We start from the raw sequence: 15,406 nt of genomic DNA, 5'->3' as shown, positions 1-15,406 counted from the left end.
GTAATATTTCCCCTTTCCAACCAGGGATGGAATAATGTGACAGCATTCAGGCTGGCTGTTAAAGGGTGGGCAGAAATGGGCAAAATAAAGTAGTGTGAGTGGGTCTAAATCTGTTTCAGAACAGTTTCTGGTTAAGAACTGACACAGTGAACACAAGACAGCTGTAACCTTTGTATTTTTGGACAAGTAAGGCTGCTAGAAGAATATATGTATGAAACACTCCACAGGCATACAATCTGGCAACAGTCTAAATGGTCCAGCTGCCTATCTCAAAACAAGTACACAAAATCAAAAGAAACCGATGCAAATTCACTGGGCTTCAATTAACCTGAATTCTCATTTCTGGAACAGTTCCAACATTGTGACAGTAGAACTAAGATTTTCATTAACACTGCAAACTGCCTCAATGACAACCGTTTTTCTAAACTGTGATCTATTGTTCTATTACACACACCTCTCTCTCTCTCTGTCTCCACAGGTTCTCAACAATTCTGACAATTGCAGTTCCAGAAAAGATTTCAAGCGGTCAAAAAAAAAAAAGAGTTGTCATTGAAATGCAGCTGTGCAACATCCAGCCAAAAACCATGCTAGGCTGATAGGGGCTGAGAGGTTGCATACTCTAATTCTGAGGAGAAAGAAGCAGGTACCAGTCCCTCATTTTGACCGTGCAGTCAATTATGTAACAACATTGTCTGACTCCATGGAACCACTATGGTAGAGTGAGGTAAATAAGAAGTGGAGAGACAGTTCTCTGATCAGAGGATGCCCCAGGGGAAAAAGACACGGACTAAAATGGATGAAATTGGTGTTCCCTCAGACTGGAAATAAGGTGTACATTTTTGACAGTGAGGGTAATTAACCACTGGAACAATTTACTAGGGGTCATGGTGGGTTCTCCATCACTGGCAATTTTTAAATCAAGATGGGATGTTTTTTTAAAAGACCTGCTTTAAGATCTATGAGGGCAGAGAGAGTCCTATGGGCTGTGTGATAAAGGAGATCAAACTAGATGATCACAGTTGTCCTTCTGGCCCTGGAATCTCTGAATCTATAACTAATTTGTTCTTATGTGTGTATTTATGATTCAGAAAAGTTAATAGTTAATATTATTAACCTGATATCATTGTGCAGAACAAATGCATTTTAAATCAGTGCTGAAAGTGAGAAGGAAAGTTGGGGGCATTTCTGAAGTGCTACAGCTCCCTATAATGCAATTACACACATTACAAGAAGACATATGGGACAGTGGCTCCTGGGCCAGCCACACAGGCTGCTGCTTAGGCGGCCCTAGGTAGCTGGCCCCAGGGCCCACCCAAGCAGCAGCCGATGCGGCAGGCCCTGGGGACCGCCTAAGTAGTGGTCCTGGGGTGGCCGGAGCAGCCGCTGGCAGCTCCCTCACCCCAGGCTCCGCTCCCCTCCAGCAGGGGGCTCCCCCCCCCCAAGATTTAGTCAGGGGGTATTTATGGTGTAAGTCATGGACAGATCACAGGCCATGAATTTTTCTTTATTGCCCGTGACCTATATATGACTTTTACTAAAAATACCCATGACTAAACTGTAGCCTTAACTATAGTATTATTGGTATTTCTAGTGGGTTAGTTAACCAGTGTTCCAGGTTAGATAACTAACTACTGCATGAAATTGTATGAGGTATCTTTCAAAATCAAATGTTACTTTAAATATTGTGTTCTTGAAAGTGAGATGCTGACAGCATAAACATAGTCAAGGCCTTGTTTATTGTGTGGCAGGCTGGATCTAAATTCTGTGGCAAGGCCCCCTAGTTAAGAACGACCCTACTGGATCAGATCAACAGTCCATCTAGCCCATTACCCTGTCTTCCAAGTATGTTACGTGCTTCAGAGGGAATGAACAGAACAGGCACTCATCAAGTAATCCCTGTTCTCTTCCTAGCTTCTGGCAGTCAGAGGGTAGGCACAACCAGAGCATGGGGCTGCATCCCTGACCATCTTGGCTAATAAGTTTATGGAGGATAGGTCCATAAATGGCTAATTCTTTTTGGAACCTTGTTATAGTTTTGGTCTTCGAAACATCTCCTGGCAACGAGTTCCACAGGCTGACTGAGCTGTGTGAAGAAGTACTTCCTTTTGTTTGTTTTAAGCCTGCTGCCTATTAATTTCATTGGGTGACCCCTAGTTCTTGTGCTATATGAAGGAGTAAATAACACTTTCTCTTTCCAGTATGGCAAACTGGAAAATCTCAAGCAACTTCAGGTTAACTAGGAAATGGAAGTTTTTACTGATAAATATAATCTATATAGGAGACTTTGGATTATTATTTTGATGTTAAATACAATTCTACACATCCCCAAATTTTCAGTATGCTGTGGAATTTTATATTTAAACATGCAAGTACATTATGGAAGTTATCAAGTGGGAATAAAGAGGGTTAGATAGCTGGATAGGAGACACCTGGAGCCTTTGGCATTTGTGGAGGAGTGGGATGTAGAGGCTTTTGGCACCGAGGATGGGATTCATTCCCTCTCTCTCCTGTTGTGGACAGGGACACAGGTGACTAGATATTTTTGGGAGAAGGGACCTGTATTCCTACGGCCAGATCCTCTGCCCTGCTATAGCAGCTTCAGGTTTGCTGCTCAAAGCAGGCTTAAACCCATCTTTTAACAAAACAAAAGCATGAGAGGAGTTCCCCGAGGTAGAGAAATCCTCTGGTTGCATAGTGCAGCTGTAAAGTTCCTATGCCAATATCTCCTGGGCCCTGGTATAGGAGGAATGAGCCACGAGAAAATGGGACCTAGTTAGGGCACCCCCAAACCCTGGACAATTACTAGCTGCTAACAATAGCCTAACATGACTGTACATTATCTGCGGCCGGGGGGGGGGAGGGGGGGGCGAGAGGCAGAGTCAGGCCTGACATTCCCAAGAACAAGGGAGAGCAAAGGTGATAACACGCCACTTTTTGTGCCAAATATAGCTCAGAGTTATGCAAATGTCCAGAACCCAGGAACTGGAAACAATGGTTTCCTGCCCCAGCAACACTTAATTAACTGATTTCCCTCTGCAACCGCATCCAAGTAAGATGGTTAAATTGAATGTTTCTGATGATATAATTACAAGCAAAATAATCAACAATGTTGATATTTAAACTCACTCTCTCTCTCTCTGTAGGTACTTTGTATGGACCCTTCCTCATAACCTTTGAGCACCTCCCGGTAATAAACTTCATAACCTCAGAGTATAATGAGACCAAAGGAATACAGTCAAGATCAGAAGAATAACTGCTTGACTGTTTTTCAACCCAAAATATAGAGCACAGAGAAATTATTATTATAGTGCAATCAGTGTTCGTGCCAACCATAATTTTATGTCTCCTTACAATCTAGTTTCATGGTATGAAAATTAAGAACATAAAATGAATGTTCAAGATTAACTAAATTTAACTACAATGAGACTAATGTAGCTCATTTCTAAATTTCAATTCTATTGCTTATGGGGTCTTCAAAAGCAACTAGTTTGCCTCATTCTGCTAATGTAGCTTTTATTTAACAGTTTATATTAAGTGCTTTGTTTTTCAAGTCTATATTTATTTAAAATGTCCTGAATATGCATTAACATTGAACATATTGTTAGAATAGTGCATGAAAGACCACCACAAGCAACAATGATACTTTTCTTGTTATAAAAATATCTGCCCCACCTCTCCTTTCCTTGGGCCTGTGAGTTGCTCCACACTGCCACAATAGCTACATGTGTATTTTCAGTACAGAGGGCATGCCCAGTGACAGCATTTAACTGAATACATAACACAGTTAATAAATGCCAATTTAATTTTTCAGGAAACCTATTCCACTGATTAGAACAAACAGTAAACAAAAGGCATCCCCTTTCCGTTTTTTAATTTGAAGGATCATTTCAAGGCTGGTGCCAACCTGGTCTGTAGTCAACTGTTTACCCAATGATACGTATGCAACCTGTTTTCTGGGAAACAGGGATTAATAGCTTTTTCACAGCCAACATTAAGTCACAACACTATTGACAGTTTCCTTCCAATGAACCCATTCACAGAAAAATTGTGCCCCCTCTTTCCCCCACACCAAGCATTAGTGAAATTCCCTGCTTTGCTTCATTGATTTAGAAGTCGGAGAATCATTATCATTATGTGCTTCCAAAGTCAATGGTTTCATTTTGTGCGTGAGTGTACATGCATGCGCCCGATCAGGGGATGGAAGTGCACTGCAAAACTTTTAGGGGGAAGGTTTCTTTTCTGAGCTATCCAACCAAGAGCCTCACATGACAAACAGACCAAGTGAACAACCTTAAAATAAAACTATTCAATTTTCCTCTTTCATGTGCACCCCCTTAAAATTGAACTATATCACTTCTCTCTCTTGGGGAAAAAAAAAATCCAGACAAGTCACCAGCAGATAGACTTCCTCCCTCATTCACTGAGCTGGTCCCTTCAAGAAGGGGCTAGCATAGGAGGAATTCTCTTTTACCAATGTCCCTACCTAGGTTCGTCTGGGATGCTGTCATTTCCCTAATGCTACTCTGCTAGCTCCCTTAGCACTTTTTTATCCAAAAAAGGGTTGTCTTGGTTAAAAGATTAAATGGAAACTGAACTCAGCTTTCAGCAGCGAGGTTAACAATCACAATGTTGACTGTGTGAGCAGTTCGCATACACAGACACAAGCTGTGTTCAACACCATGTCAGCTGGTTCTGGGTAAACCCTGAGATTTATCGATGGTCCAGCTAGCAGAATATTGAATATGATTTTTCCCTGTCTACCCTCACTGCAAGGTCATGGTCCACATCTAGTTAGTTAACACTACTCCTCAAGACTGTTTCAACTACATACTTTTCTAACAAAGACAAATGCTCCCTGGCCGAAAGCACCTGCTGTGAGCATTGAGTAGCATCGTGGGTTTCACAGTGTGGAGGAGGGGGGCGGAAAAATTCAGAGTATGACCATAAACTATTAATTTTCAAGCAAAATAAACCCAGATTCAAGTTTACTTAATGGAAGAATCGTATACTTAAAAAACAAATTGACTGGTTATAACCTCCTTTAAGATGACAATTCAGTTTAGGTGACACTTAATGAGCAACATAGAAGGGAAGCCAGTTATAATGCAACTGCAAACAAACCTACACAGTGAGGTAAAACCCATATCCTGTAGAACACTGTTTTAATAGTTGTTGAGTGTAATCAGTCAATGAGCACAATACATCACACTATTAGGAAACCTATAACAGCTTCCCAAGTCCTGTGTCTAACCAACTAGACAAACCACTTCTAAATACAGAAAGTAAAGATTTTACTACATCTCTCCAATATTCTGAAATGTGCTGTGCAGAACTCAAACTGATTTTTAGGCCTTACTTCAGCTGTGTACTAAAACTTTATTTCCTACCTGTAATGTACATGTGTGACAGTCGGTCGTCTGTAGCCAAGAATCCAGGTCTGGATGTCTATAGGTTCTTCATTAGGGTAAGCAATGGTTGTATCTATCACCCACTGAAGACCTTTTGATTTGCTCTCTACGAATAAAGTGGAAGAAAGAAGATGGGGTGTTAAAAATTAGATCAAATTATATTCCATTGGCTTGACATCCATTCTAGTGTTACATTTCCTTAATATTATATCACTTAATTTGTACAAACATTACTTAAAATCCCCCAAAAAATCAGGTAGATCAAGAGAAAGACTAAGGACATGGTGAATATCATTCTACGTAAAACCTCAGAAATATGGTCAAAATCTCAATGTAATAACTAAACTGTCTAACAATTAGTGTAATTTTTATTGACATGATCTATGGCAGGGGTCAGCAACTTTTCAGAAGTGATGTGCCGAGTCTTCATTTATTCTCTTTAATTTAAGGTTTCGCATGCCAGTAATGCATTTTAACATTTTTTAGAAGGTCTCTCTCTATAAGTCTATATATTATATAACTAAACTATTGTCATATGTAAAGTAAACAAGGTTTTCAAAATGTTTAAGAAGCTTCATTTAAAATTAAATTAAAATGCTGATCTTACACAGCCGGCCCGCTCAGCACGCTGCCAGCCTGGGGTTCCGTTCACCTAGGCCGGCAGCAGGCTGAGCGGGGCCTGCGGCTGGAACCCCAGCTGGCAAGGGGTTGGCAGCCAGAACCCTAGACCGGAAGCAGGCTGAGCAGGGCCAGCGGCCGGGACCCCAGACCGGCAGTGGGCCGAGTGGCTCAGCCTACTGCCAGTCTGGGATCTCGGCCCTGCCCACATAGAGTGGGTACCTACCTTCTCCCTGGTTCTAGCCCGTTCTCTTCCTCTCTCTCTCTCTGCACTGAGCTGAAGGTGGGAGTGCACTGAGCACAGGGCTGGGGGTGAAGGAGTAGGCTGGGGGTTGGGGTGTAGGGCCTGGCCAAGAGCTAGAATGAGGGAGAGGACTCAGGGTTGGGGCAGGAGGTTTGGGTGTGGAGTGCTTACCTGAGCAGCTCCCATTTGGTGCAAGGGGGAAGGTGGGTGTGTGTGTGCAGGAGCTCCCGTTTGGTGCTCAGGGTGGGGGTGGGAATGTGGGGGGTGCAAGAGTCCGGGCATAGGGTGTGGGGGGTGCAGGAGTTAGGGCAGAGGGCTGGGGGCATGTGAAGGGGGTGCAGGAGTCAGGACATGGGGGGGTTGGAGTCATGGCAGAGGACTGGGTGTGTGTGAGGGGGTGCAGGGGTCAGGGCAGGGGGGCTGGGGGTGTGAGCTAGGGTCATGGGGGTGCTCCCAGCCCCCTGCCCAGAGCCGCTCACGGCAGGGAGCTGGAGGGAATATGCCCTGATTCCACCCCCCTTCCCCAAGGCCCCGTCCCCACCTCTTCTCCGCCTCCTCCCCGGAGCAGTGAGCTGCTCGGCTTCTCCCCCTCCCACTCAAGGGCCATCAGCTGATTGGTGGCAGTGAGGGAGAGGAGGAGAGGCAACGCAGGAACCCAGCACGCTGGGGGAAGAGGTGGGGGGGGGGGGAACCTTGTCTGCCCTGCAGCAGCAGCCAGCAGGACCAAGTTTCTTCACCCTGCCCCCGCGGTGGGGGCGGCGGCAAAGAGCAGGCCAGGGTGGGCAGGATTTTTAATGGCATGCTACTGCCTGCCGGGGTCCTGGCCTGGGTTTGGCAGAGGGCTGAGTGGGGCCGGCGGCTGGGACCCGGCAGGCAGCAGCATGCCATTAAAAATCGGCTCGCTTGCCGTGTTTGGCACGCATGCCATAGGTTGCCAACCCCTGATCTATGACTTGTGTCCCAGCATGCTCACTGTTTCTCTTTGTTTTGATACACTGCTTTTTATATGTATTTATACAGAAAGCCACAATATTTTTAAAAAAATGTTAAAAGTCCCCTTTCCTACATTATTAAAGAACGCCACCATAGATTATAAAAACTGATAGATTTTTAGAAACCTCAAGTCACATTTAACCATTTCTGCAGTTTACTTTTTCCTTCAGTTCATTCTGTATTTCATTCAGTTTGGGCAGTTTAATTTGCTGCTCTCTCATGCATGAGCACAAAGTTGCAACATTTGGTTTGTAAACAATGCAGACAAAAACATACAAAAAGTTTTTAAAAATTAATCTCTTTTAAAACATGTCAGGGGAAATATTTCTGTTAGCATTAGGGTTTTGTAAAAGCGCTCCTTCCCCTACACTACTCCAAAAGATGGGGAAAAAACACCGAAACCTAAATTATTTTTTAGATTAATATATTTATTGGCTTTCCTACCGCATTCACCACTGTATTATCTGAACATACATAAATAAATAATTTACCCTCAAGACACCCTTTTTAGGTAGGGAAGTATTACTGTCCTCTTTGTACAGAGAGAGAAACGGAACAACAGAGATTAAGAGACCTGCCTAAAATCACATGGAAATTTGTGGCAGGCCTCAGAATAGCACATTCCCAATCCAGCATTTTAAGCAAAAGAGACCAAGAGAAAGATCATTCCCTTCTCCAAGTGTCTTGGAGTGAACAAAATTTTTAAATTAAAACTCAAAAACACAATAAAAAAAAGCACAATAAAAAAGCAGGTGTTATCATACTAATGAGATAATAGGAAACTTGGTTCAAAACCTAAAAACATTTTCATGAAACAATTTTTATATTTTTGAATTTTCAAAACATTTCATCCACACTATAAAACTAGTAAAAAAGCCCAGCAAACATCTACTGCAAAACAATTCAGTTTTTTAAAAAGGAATTTCAGAGTTTCAACCAGCATCAGTAAATATTGATTTTAATTCTGACCAAAATATCAGTGGCCACTGTAATTAGCTGAATAACATGAAGACATAATTTAGAAAGATGAGAAGAATGACTCAAGTCATATTTTTAATGTTAGCAGTGTTAAATTCAATCTAATGCTAAAGTAATTCATAGCAAAGACAAAGCAGTTCTCTCTCTTTTTACATATATATACACACATTTACCTGAAATACACAAAGATAATTAATTTTTTATTTTCCATAGTGTGAAATAAAAATGAACTATTAACATTAGTCTTATTATGGGGTGGGAAGCACAAATCACTAGTAAGATGTGCCAGAAGAATACAAAATAATATTTTAACCAAAATCTTTGTATTTTACAATAAAAATTGTTCTAAGTTACTTAAAAAAAAGAGTAGTGGTTTAAAACTGCTGTCTCAACACCTGATGGTTCGGACTCCATCACTGCAGGAAGGCCACTGCTGCCTCCCTCCCTCTTATGTGTTGCTTTCCTACTTGCTTGCCCTAACTTAGTAGCAATTGCAGTGCAGTGCTGTGTGGATGCCTCCAATCAGCTCCACCTCAACACAAAGAGAAACCACAGATCTGAGTCCTGCGACAAACCACTAGCCCTAACTATAAAAGGTCTTGCACTCTTTCAGCCTTTCACAGACCTCAGCTTTTAACATGGCAGCTCTTAACTAAATTAGTTACTATCGCATCCTACCACAAAGATACCAACTTGTCAAAGTCATAGATACTCTTTAAATCAGGAATGTGAAGGAATCCATGACTTCAACCTTGTTCTTTCATTTGAAAACTTACAGACGCTGTCAACTTGAATTTTCTAATAGTTTTCTAACAGAAACAGTTTTCTAATAAAGCATTAATTTATTAGTTAAAGAGGAGTTAAACATTGCTTCTTGATGAAATGTTATTTACTGGCATATCTAAAATTATATAAGAAAAAAATTTTTTAAATGCCTTAGTAAACAAAAAAAACCACAAGTACGATGTTAATAAATGTGATTAACTAAAACTATCTACTATCAAAAAAGCCAGAAATTTAAGGAGAATAGCAAGGGCAGTAGACACTTTGTACGGTTGCTGGCAAAGTCAAATACTTGACGCAATATTCTGGTCATTAAAATTTATTGTCGCATAAGACAGGAGTTCACAACAAATGTAAACCAACACAAAGGTCAGCATTTTCACCAAGTAATCATATTTTTGTCTCAACATTTTATTCCTACTAATGTTTACAATGTTACAATTAACCCCTACAATTGCTAGAATGGAAAAAAGATTTATCTTTTGGTACATTTCTGGATGTATAGTCAGTTTCACTGGTTTTGTTGAATTGCATTATTTATGTTCTCCCTGAGAAAGTGTTTCCAATAACAGGAAAGCTAGGGCTAATACTGAAACTCAAGAGGAAGCAGGCTGTTGCACGAAGACAGAGCAGGCTGTGCCCGCCTGAGCATGTTTGATGGCGCTGCTCTCAGGTCCATCCAAAAAGACTTCTGAACCCAAGAAATGATTTTAAAAAAAAAAAAAAAATCAGGGCATGCTATTTGCTACAGCAGCAAACTGATCTTTTTGAAATAAAAAAATAAAAATAAAAATTCAAGCTTACCATGCCCCTCTTGGTTTTGTTATGAATTTGAATTGAAAAATCATTCTTAGATAGCACTGAATGTTCATCATACATAAGGGAGAGTATGGTTCTGTTTTGCTTAAAAAGGTCTTGGCAATTTTCACTACAATTTAAAATCCTGATCGTTGAAGGACAATTGGACTTCCTAACACATAGATAAGGCATATCTGTTGTACCAATAAAATAAAAACCAGCAGGATCTTATTAAAGGGAAAAAGGCAAAATACCACATTTATTGTGAATACAGAAAGAATCATAGTAAGCAGTTAGTTATAGTTATAACATTCCATTCAATCTCAAATTTATTCTCACATTCATTCATACAAACACACACACACACACACACACACAGGTTCTGCAAGGTTGTTATCATAGTTACCAGCCTTAGAGTTGCCCATGCCAAGCCACTGGCCAGGTGGCCTGGACATGAGGAGGGAGCAGGGCCTTGTCAGATGCTCATCTGATGCTCCTGGAAGTTGGTTTGCAGAATCAGACCCCAAAGTTCTCACTTTTTAGAGTCTATTTTTATAGGAATTTCTTCCTATGCCAGTCTATGGGAATTGCTTCATCATGCTGTTGCTGAATCAATCAGCAGATAGCACATTCCTGACAGCTCCAAGATGTTATCTTGTTCTTTGGTTCTCCCATTCTTGAGGCTGTTGGGTGGATTCCAGTCTGCCCTCCGGGTGGGGTCCTCTGGTTATTTCCACTTGACGCCTTCTTCAGCCGATGGACACTGGATTCTTAGGCTGGCACCTCCCTGATCATTCAGTTATTATCCACACCAAGCATCCATCCACATACATCCTCTATCTCTATTTTAATCACAATTTTTAATACAACAAAAGGGCGGGGAGTCTCTGGGTGCTGTTTCTGTTGTTAGAGTATTGCTTTGAGTCTCTCTCTCTGTGAATTGCTTTGAGAACAGACTCTGTCTTAGAATGTACTAACACAATTAGCAGCTTGCAAGTTTCACACATAGAGGGAGAGAAACAGTACCAAAAACCAAGAGACCTCTTAATTAGTAATACCCTGGAATTTAAACTCTGGGGAATCAAACTCATTTGTGATTTTAATACAGAACTTCTTTAATATGATCCAACATATCTACACAATAAATGCACAGCCCCACTTTTATGATGGGCATAACCAGGCTATAATTTTAATTCCGTTTTAACCTAGTTCAAAGTTACACACCCATTTGGACGTAAAAAACATGGGGCACTGTTGTAATTGGAGTCCTGACAATTTGTAGTGTAAACATGCTTTACATGCGTCTGTTCAAGAAGCCCTCCCTCCAGCTCTGGTGTGACCAGGGCAACCACAACCATCCCTGGCAGCCAAGCTAGTTTGAACTTTCAATTTCTATTAAAAGACTCTCTCAATCTGCCTTTTTGGTAGAAGCGGAAATATCAAACAGCCTGACTACCAGAGAGCTCTCTGAAGCAGCAGCTAGCTACAACAACTTTGAAACTGACTTCACTGGGGTCTTGTGTTTTCTCCTTATGAGATTTCACCTGGGCTGCTACTTTCCAAACAAACACTTTACTGTAAGCCATATTATTTTAATCTTTTAGTTTCTCTTTGAATAATTCAGAAACATTCACCCCCCTGATCCTTCTCTTTTAATAGAGGATGAATGTTCAAAATAGCCTGCAGGGATCCCATTCACATACAGTTCTACACAAACCATGTAGAAGTAGGCTACCTTGTGAGAGGTACATACCATGCACTATTGTTTCTTCAGAGTACTTGGACACACACACAAAAATAAGAATAATCAACTATCAAGGGAATATTTGTTTGGCCAGGAAAGCAAATCAAAGGAGAAACTAAGTAGTCTCTTAGTGTACTTTTTCTTCTGAAATAATGGTAGTGGTGAATTTTCATAATTATTTCTTCCCTGTTCTCATTCTATCAGGGTGGGCGGGTCCTTTGATCTTCATATCAGTGCTGAGTAGTACCCAAAACTTGGCCTGCGACAGTGGCTCCCCTTAAGACCCTCCTTTATTGCTCTATCTTCCTCCCATAGAGGACACTGACTGGCTACTATGAGACAGATTCAGTGGGGTTCAAAATTCTCCCTGCTGGCCAAGTCCAAATGCTTATTAGTTGAGTTTTAAAGCTTATTAGACTCAGGCTGACCATCTGGATCCACCAAATTTTGGGCCCTCCTTTTTCCTTTGAGTCATTTGGCCTTAACCAGGAGTGGGAATTTTGAACCCCTTGGAATGCGTGTGCACCAGTAGATGATCAGCATCAGCCATGGGAACAGGGTAAAGCAACAAAGCAGAATGTGAAGGGGAGGGACTGCCTCTGACAGAGTTCGGTGACATGCTACCACTGGGCTCTGATCTGAAAAGCAAAGAGTCCACCATCCATGTACAGAGACAAGTTTCAGTGTGTTGTTGATGGTTAATTGTACTTCCCGTCTTATGCACTAGTATGTCGACAACATGTCCAGTTCTGAGAAAGCTAATGTGCACACTCATCCCCAGGCCTGATAAGAGGTTGTTTACCAGCAATTGTGGTTGTGACAGCAGCACAAATGAAAAACAGATGTGTGAACATAGAGGAAGATAGGGGGATGGAGGGATGGGCCCAAGGTTTGGTGTTTTTGCTCTCTGGCTTGCTGAAAAGACCCCCTTTTAATCATCAAGGAAGAGAAAAGCCCATAAAAATGCTTTTCTTTCCAATGATTTTTAAAAAAAATAGATTATTTAAAAGATATGTATCAGAAAATTATATTTTAAAAAATTAGTGAATTAAAGAACAGTGCAACAGTGTCTATCTCCTCAAAAGAGAAAAGTGAATTCATGCAGTTCTCTAATAAAGCCATTTCTGAAAGTTAAGTAATAAAGATGAACTGGACTACATTTGAAGGCCCTAAGATCTGACTTCAACAAAGATAAAATCAAATGCATAAAAAAAGCCTGTTATCAGAGTCTGCTATACAGTGGATTCTAACACGGTCTTATTTTACCAAAGTAAAGTTGGTTGAATTAAACTCTGGAATGTATATCTTCAGTGACCAATGGGATCCAAGTCACCACGACTTGCTAGCTTTTGCTTAGTAATATTCAAATGCAGAGACTTCTAAACCAAACAAAGTAACAAACCTGAATTCTACCAGAACATTTTTCTGTTTTTAAAACCCGTCAGAGAATCAAGTCCAGTTACTTGGAGAAATATAGCTTTGCAAACGGTTCAGAGACACAATCTGAAAGGGACTTTTATAGGCCCTTTGAGCATACATTTAAGCACTTGTTTCCTCTGAAAGAAAATCAGTCCATGGAGCATTAGATTACTGGTGTATGTGCAGCATGTATTTTACCTATTATTCTCTACAGATTCCTCTCTCTGGGCAGAGAGCTCCAAGTACAGCATCCTGATGTGGGACACTCTGGATTCCTCAGCAGGGTTACTTTTATCAGGTGCCAAAATGAACATTTAAATCTTTCTGTATGCAGACAGATAGATGGCACTTCCTTTCTGGCATCAAGGGCTCTCACTCTTAAGGACAACAAGCCATCAAGCCTTGGCAGCAATTTCACTGAACATTTTTCCTTTTCACTCCTGGGAGAGAAGTCCTGTACTTTCAATGTGGTTCATTTAAAAAAAAAAAAAAGTTTCTCCAAAGAGTGCAGTACAGGTACAAGAGGAACAACTCACTTGTACTTACATAATTTAGTACTTAAAGGAACTAAGATACATTTCTACATAGATGTCAGCTATAGGATTAAGGTTCTTGGATCAGGCTGAAGAAGAAGTATGATCAGAGACCTAGAAAAATTCTGTTCACGTGAAGAGAAATTGAAAATAAAAAAAGTGAAATTCCTTACCTTGGCAAGATAAATAAATAAAAGGGGATATGATAAAAGTATATAAAACAATGAATGGTAGAGAGAGGATAGATCAGGAACTTCTATTCTCCCTGTCTCATAACACAACAAAACGAGGGCACTCAAATTAAAAAGTAGGAAATTCAAACCTTACAAAAAGGAAATATAAAGTATAACAACACTGTGGAACTCATTGCCATAGGATGTCATTGAAGCCAAGAACTTAACAAGGCTCAAAAAAAGGGATTGGATATTTACATAGATACTAAGAATATCCAGAATTGTTATAATTAACGACAATAAACATTTTGGAAGAAGTATTGAAACCTTGAGTTTCAGGGTTTAAGCCAATCTCGAACTATTAGAGACCAGATGAGACCTACATGTGGGGCAGATTATGCCACATCTGCCCACTGTGGGTTCTTACACCTTTCTCTGAAGCATCTGGTTCCAACTGCTGTCATAGACAGGATACTTGACTACAGGCAAAATAATGGAGTTTTAAAGAAGAGCAAAATTAATGCCAATCAACATGGGCTTATGGAAAAATAGATGGCAAACTAACTTGATAACTTTATGGTATTACAAGTTTGGTTGATAAAGATAATAGTGTTGATGTAAATAGATGTCTGAGACACATCTGACTTAGTACCATAAAACATTTGAATTGAAAAATTAGAATGATGCAATCAACACTGCCCACAATGAATTGATTAAAACTGGATGATTATTAGGTCTTAAAATGTAATTGTGAACAGGGAATCATCATCAAACAGGATGTTTCTCTACTGGGGTCCTGCAGGGATAGGTTCTTAACCCTACACTATTTATCATTTTTATAAGTGACCTGAAAGAAAAACAAAATCATTAGTAATCAAGTTTGCAGATGACAAACATTGAGGGTGTGGTAAATGATACTGATAAAGAGCAATATGGATTGCTTAGTAAACTGAGCACAAGCAAACAATATGCATTTTAATATGCCGAAATATAAAGTCATACATCTAGGAACAAAGAATGTAGCCCATACTTACAGAATGGGAGGGAGTCTATCCTGGGAAGCAGAGTCTCTGACAAGGACTTGGAAGGTCATAGTGGATAATCAGCCAAACATGTGTTCCCAGTGCTACTTCTAGTGTGGCCAGAAGGGTTAACGTGATCCCCTTGGATGAATAAACGGGGGAATATCAAATAAGAGTAGAGAGGTTATATTACCTCTGCATTTGGGACTGGTGTGGCCACTACTGAAATATCATGTCCAGTTCTGGTGTCCACAATTCAAGAAGGATGTTGATTAATTGGAGAGAGTTCAAAGGAGAGCCTTGAGGATAATTAAAGGATTAGAAAAGACATGCCTTATATTGAAAGGCACAAGGAGTTCAATCTACTCATCTTAACAAAGAGAAAGCTAAAGGCATGTCCTCACTAGCACCGTTAAAGAGCTGGCCTCGGCAGTGCTTTAACATGGTTGTGTAGTCGCGGCATAGTGCTGGGAGAGCTCTCTCCCAGCACTATAAAAACAAAAAAACCCACGCACCTCCACAAGGGGAATAGCTATCAGCGTGCTACACTGGCACTTTACAGCGCTGAAACTTGTAGCATTCAGGGGTGTGCTTTTTCATACCCCTGAGCGAGAAAGCTGCAGCGCTGTAAGTGCCAGTGTACACAATCCCTAAGGGTTGTCCTGATCACAGTCTATAAGGAGAAGAAAAATT

The 15,406-nt window shown here is 40.7% G+C and overlaps 1 protein-coding gene across 9 annotated transcripts in view; it reads right to left on the bottom strand.

Annotated features, from left to right (window-relative positions):
- Positions 1-15,406, bottom strand: part of LPGAT1 (lysophosphatidylglycerol acyltransferase 1) — a 133,979-nt gene that overhangs the window by 34,068 nt on the left and 84,505 nt on the right. For all 9 annotated transcript variants that reach the window (XR_012158243.1, XR_012158244.1, XR_012158242.1 and 6 more), the window contains one exon: positions 5,388-5,514. Coding sequence is in view for 5 of the 9 variants with exons in the window: in XM_073338978.1 (XP_073195079.1) it covers positions 5,388-5,514 (127 nt within the window). In the remaining 4 variants the exon portion in view is untranslated. The remainder of the gene's footprint in view (positions 1-5,387; positions 5,515-15,406) is intronic.

This window comes from Lepidochelys kempii, chromosome 3, assembly GCF_965140265.1.
Source record: "Lepidochelys kempii isolate rLepKem1 chromosome 3, rLepKem1.hap2, whole genome shotgun sequence".
Lineage (NCBI taxonomy): Eukaryota > Metazoa > Chordata > Testudines > Cheloniidae > Lepidochelys > Lepidochelys kempii.
This window is presented reverse-complemented; position numbering and strand designations above follow the sequence as displayed.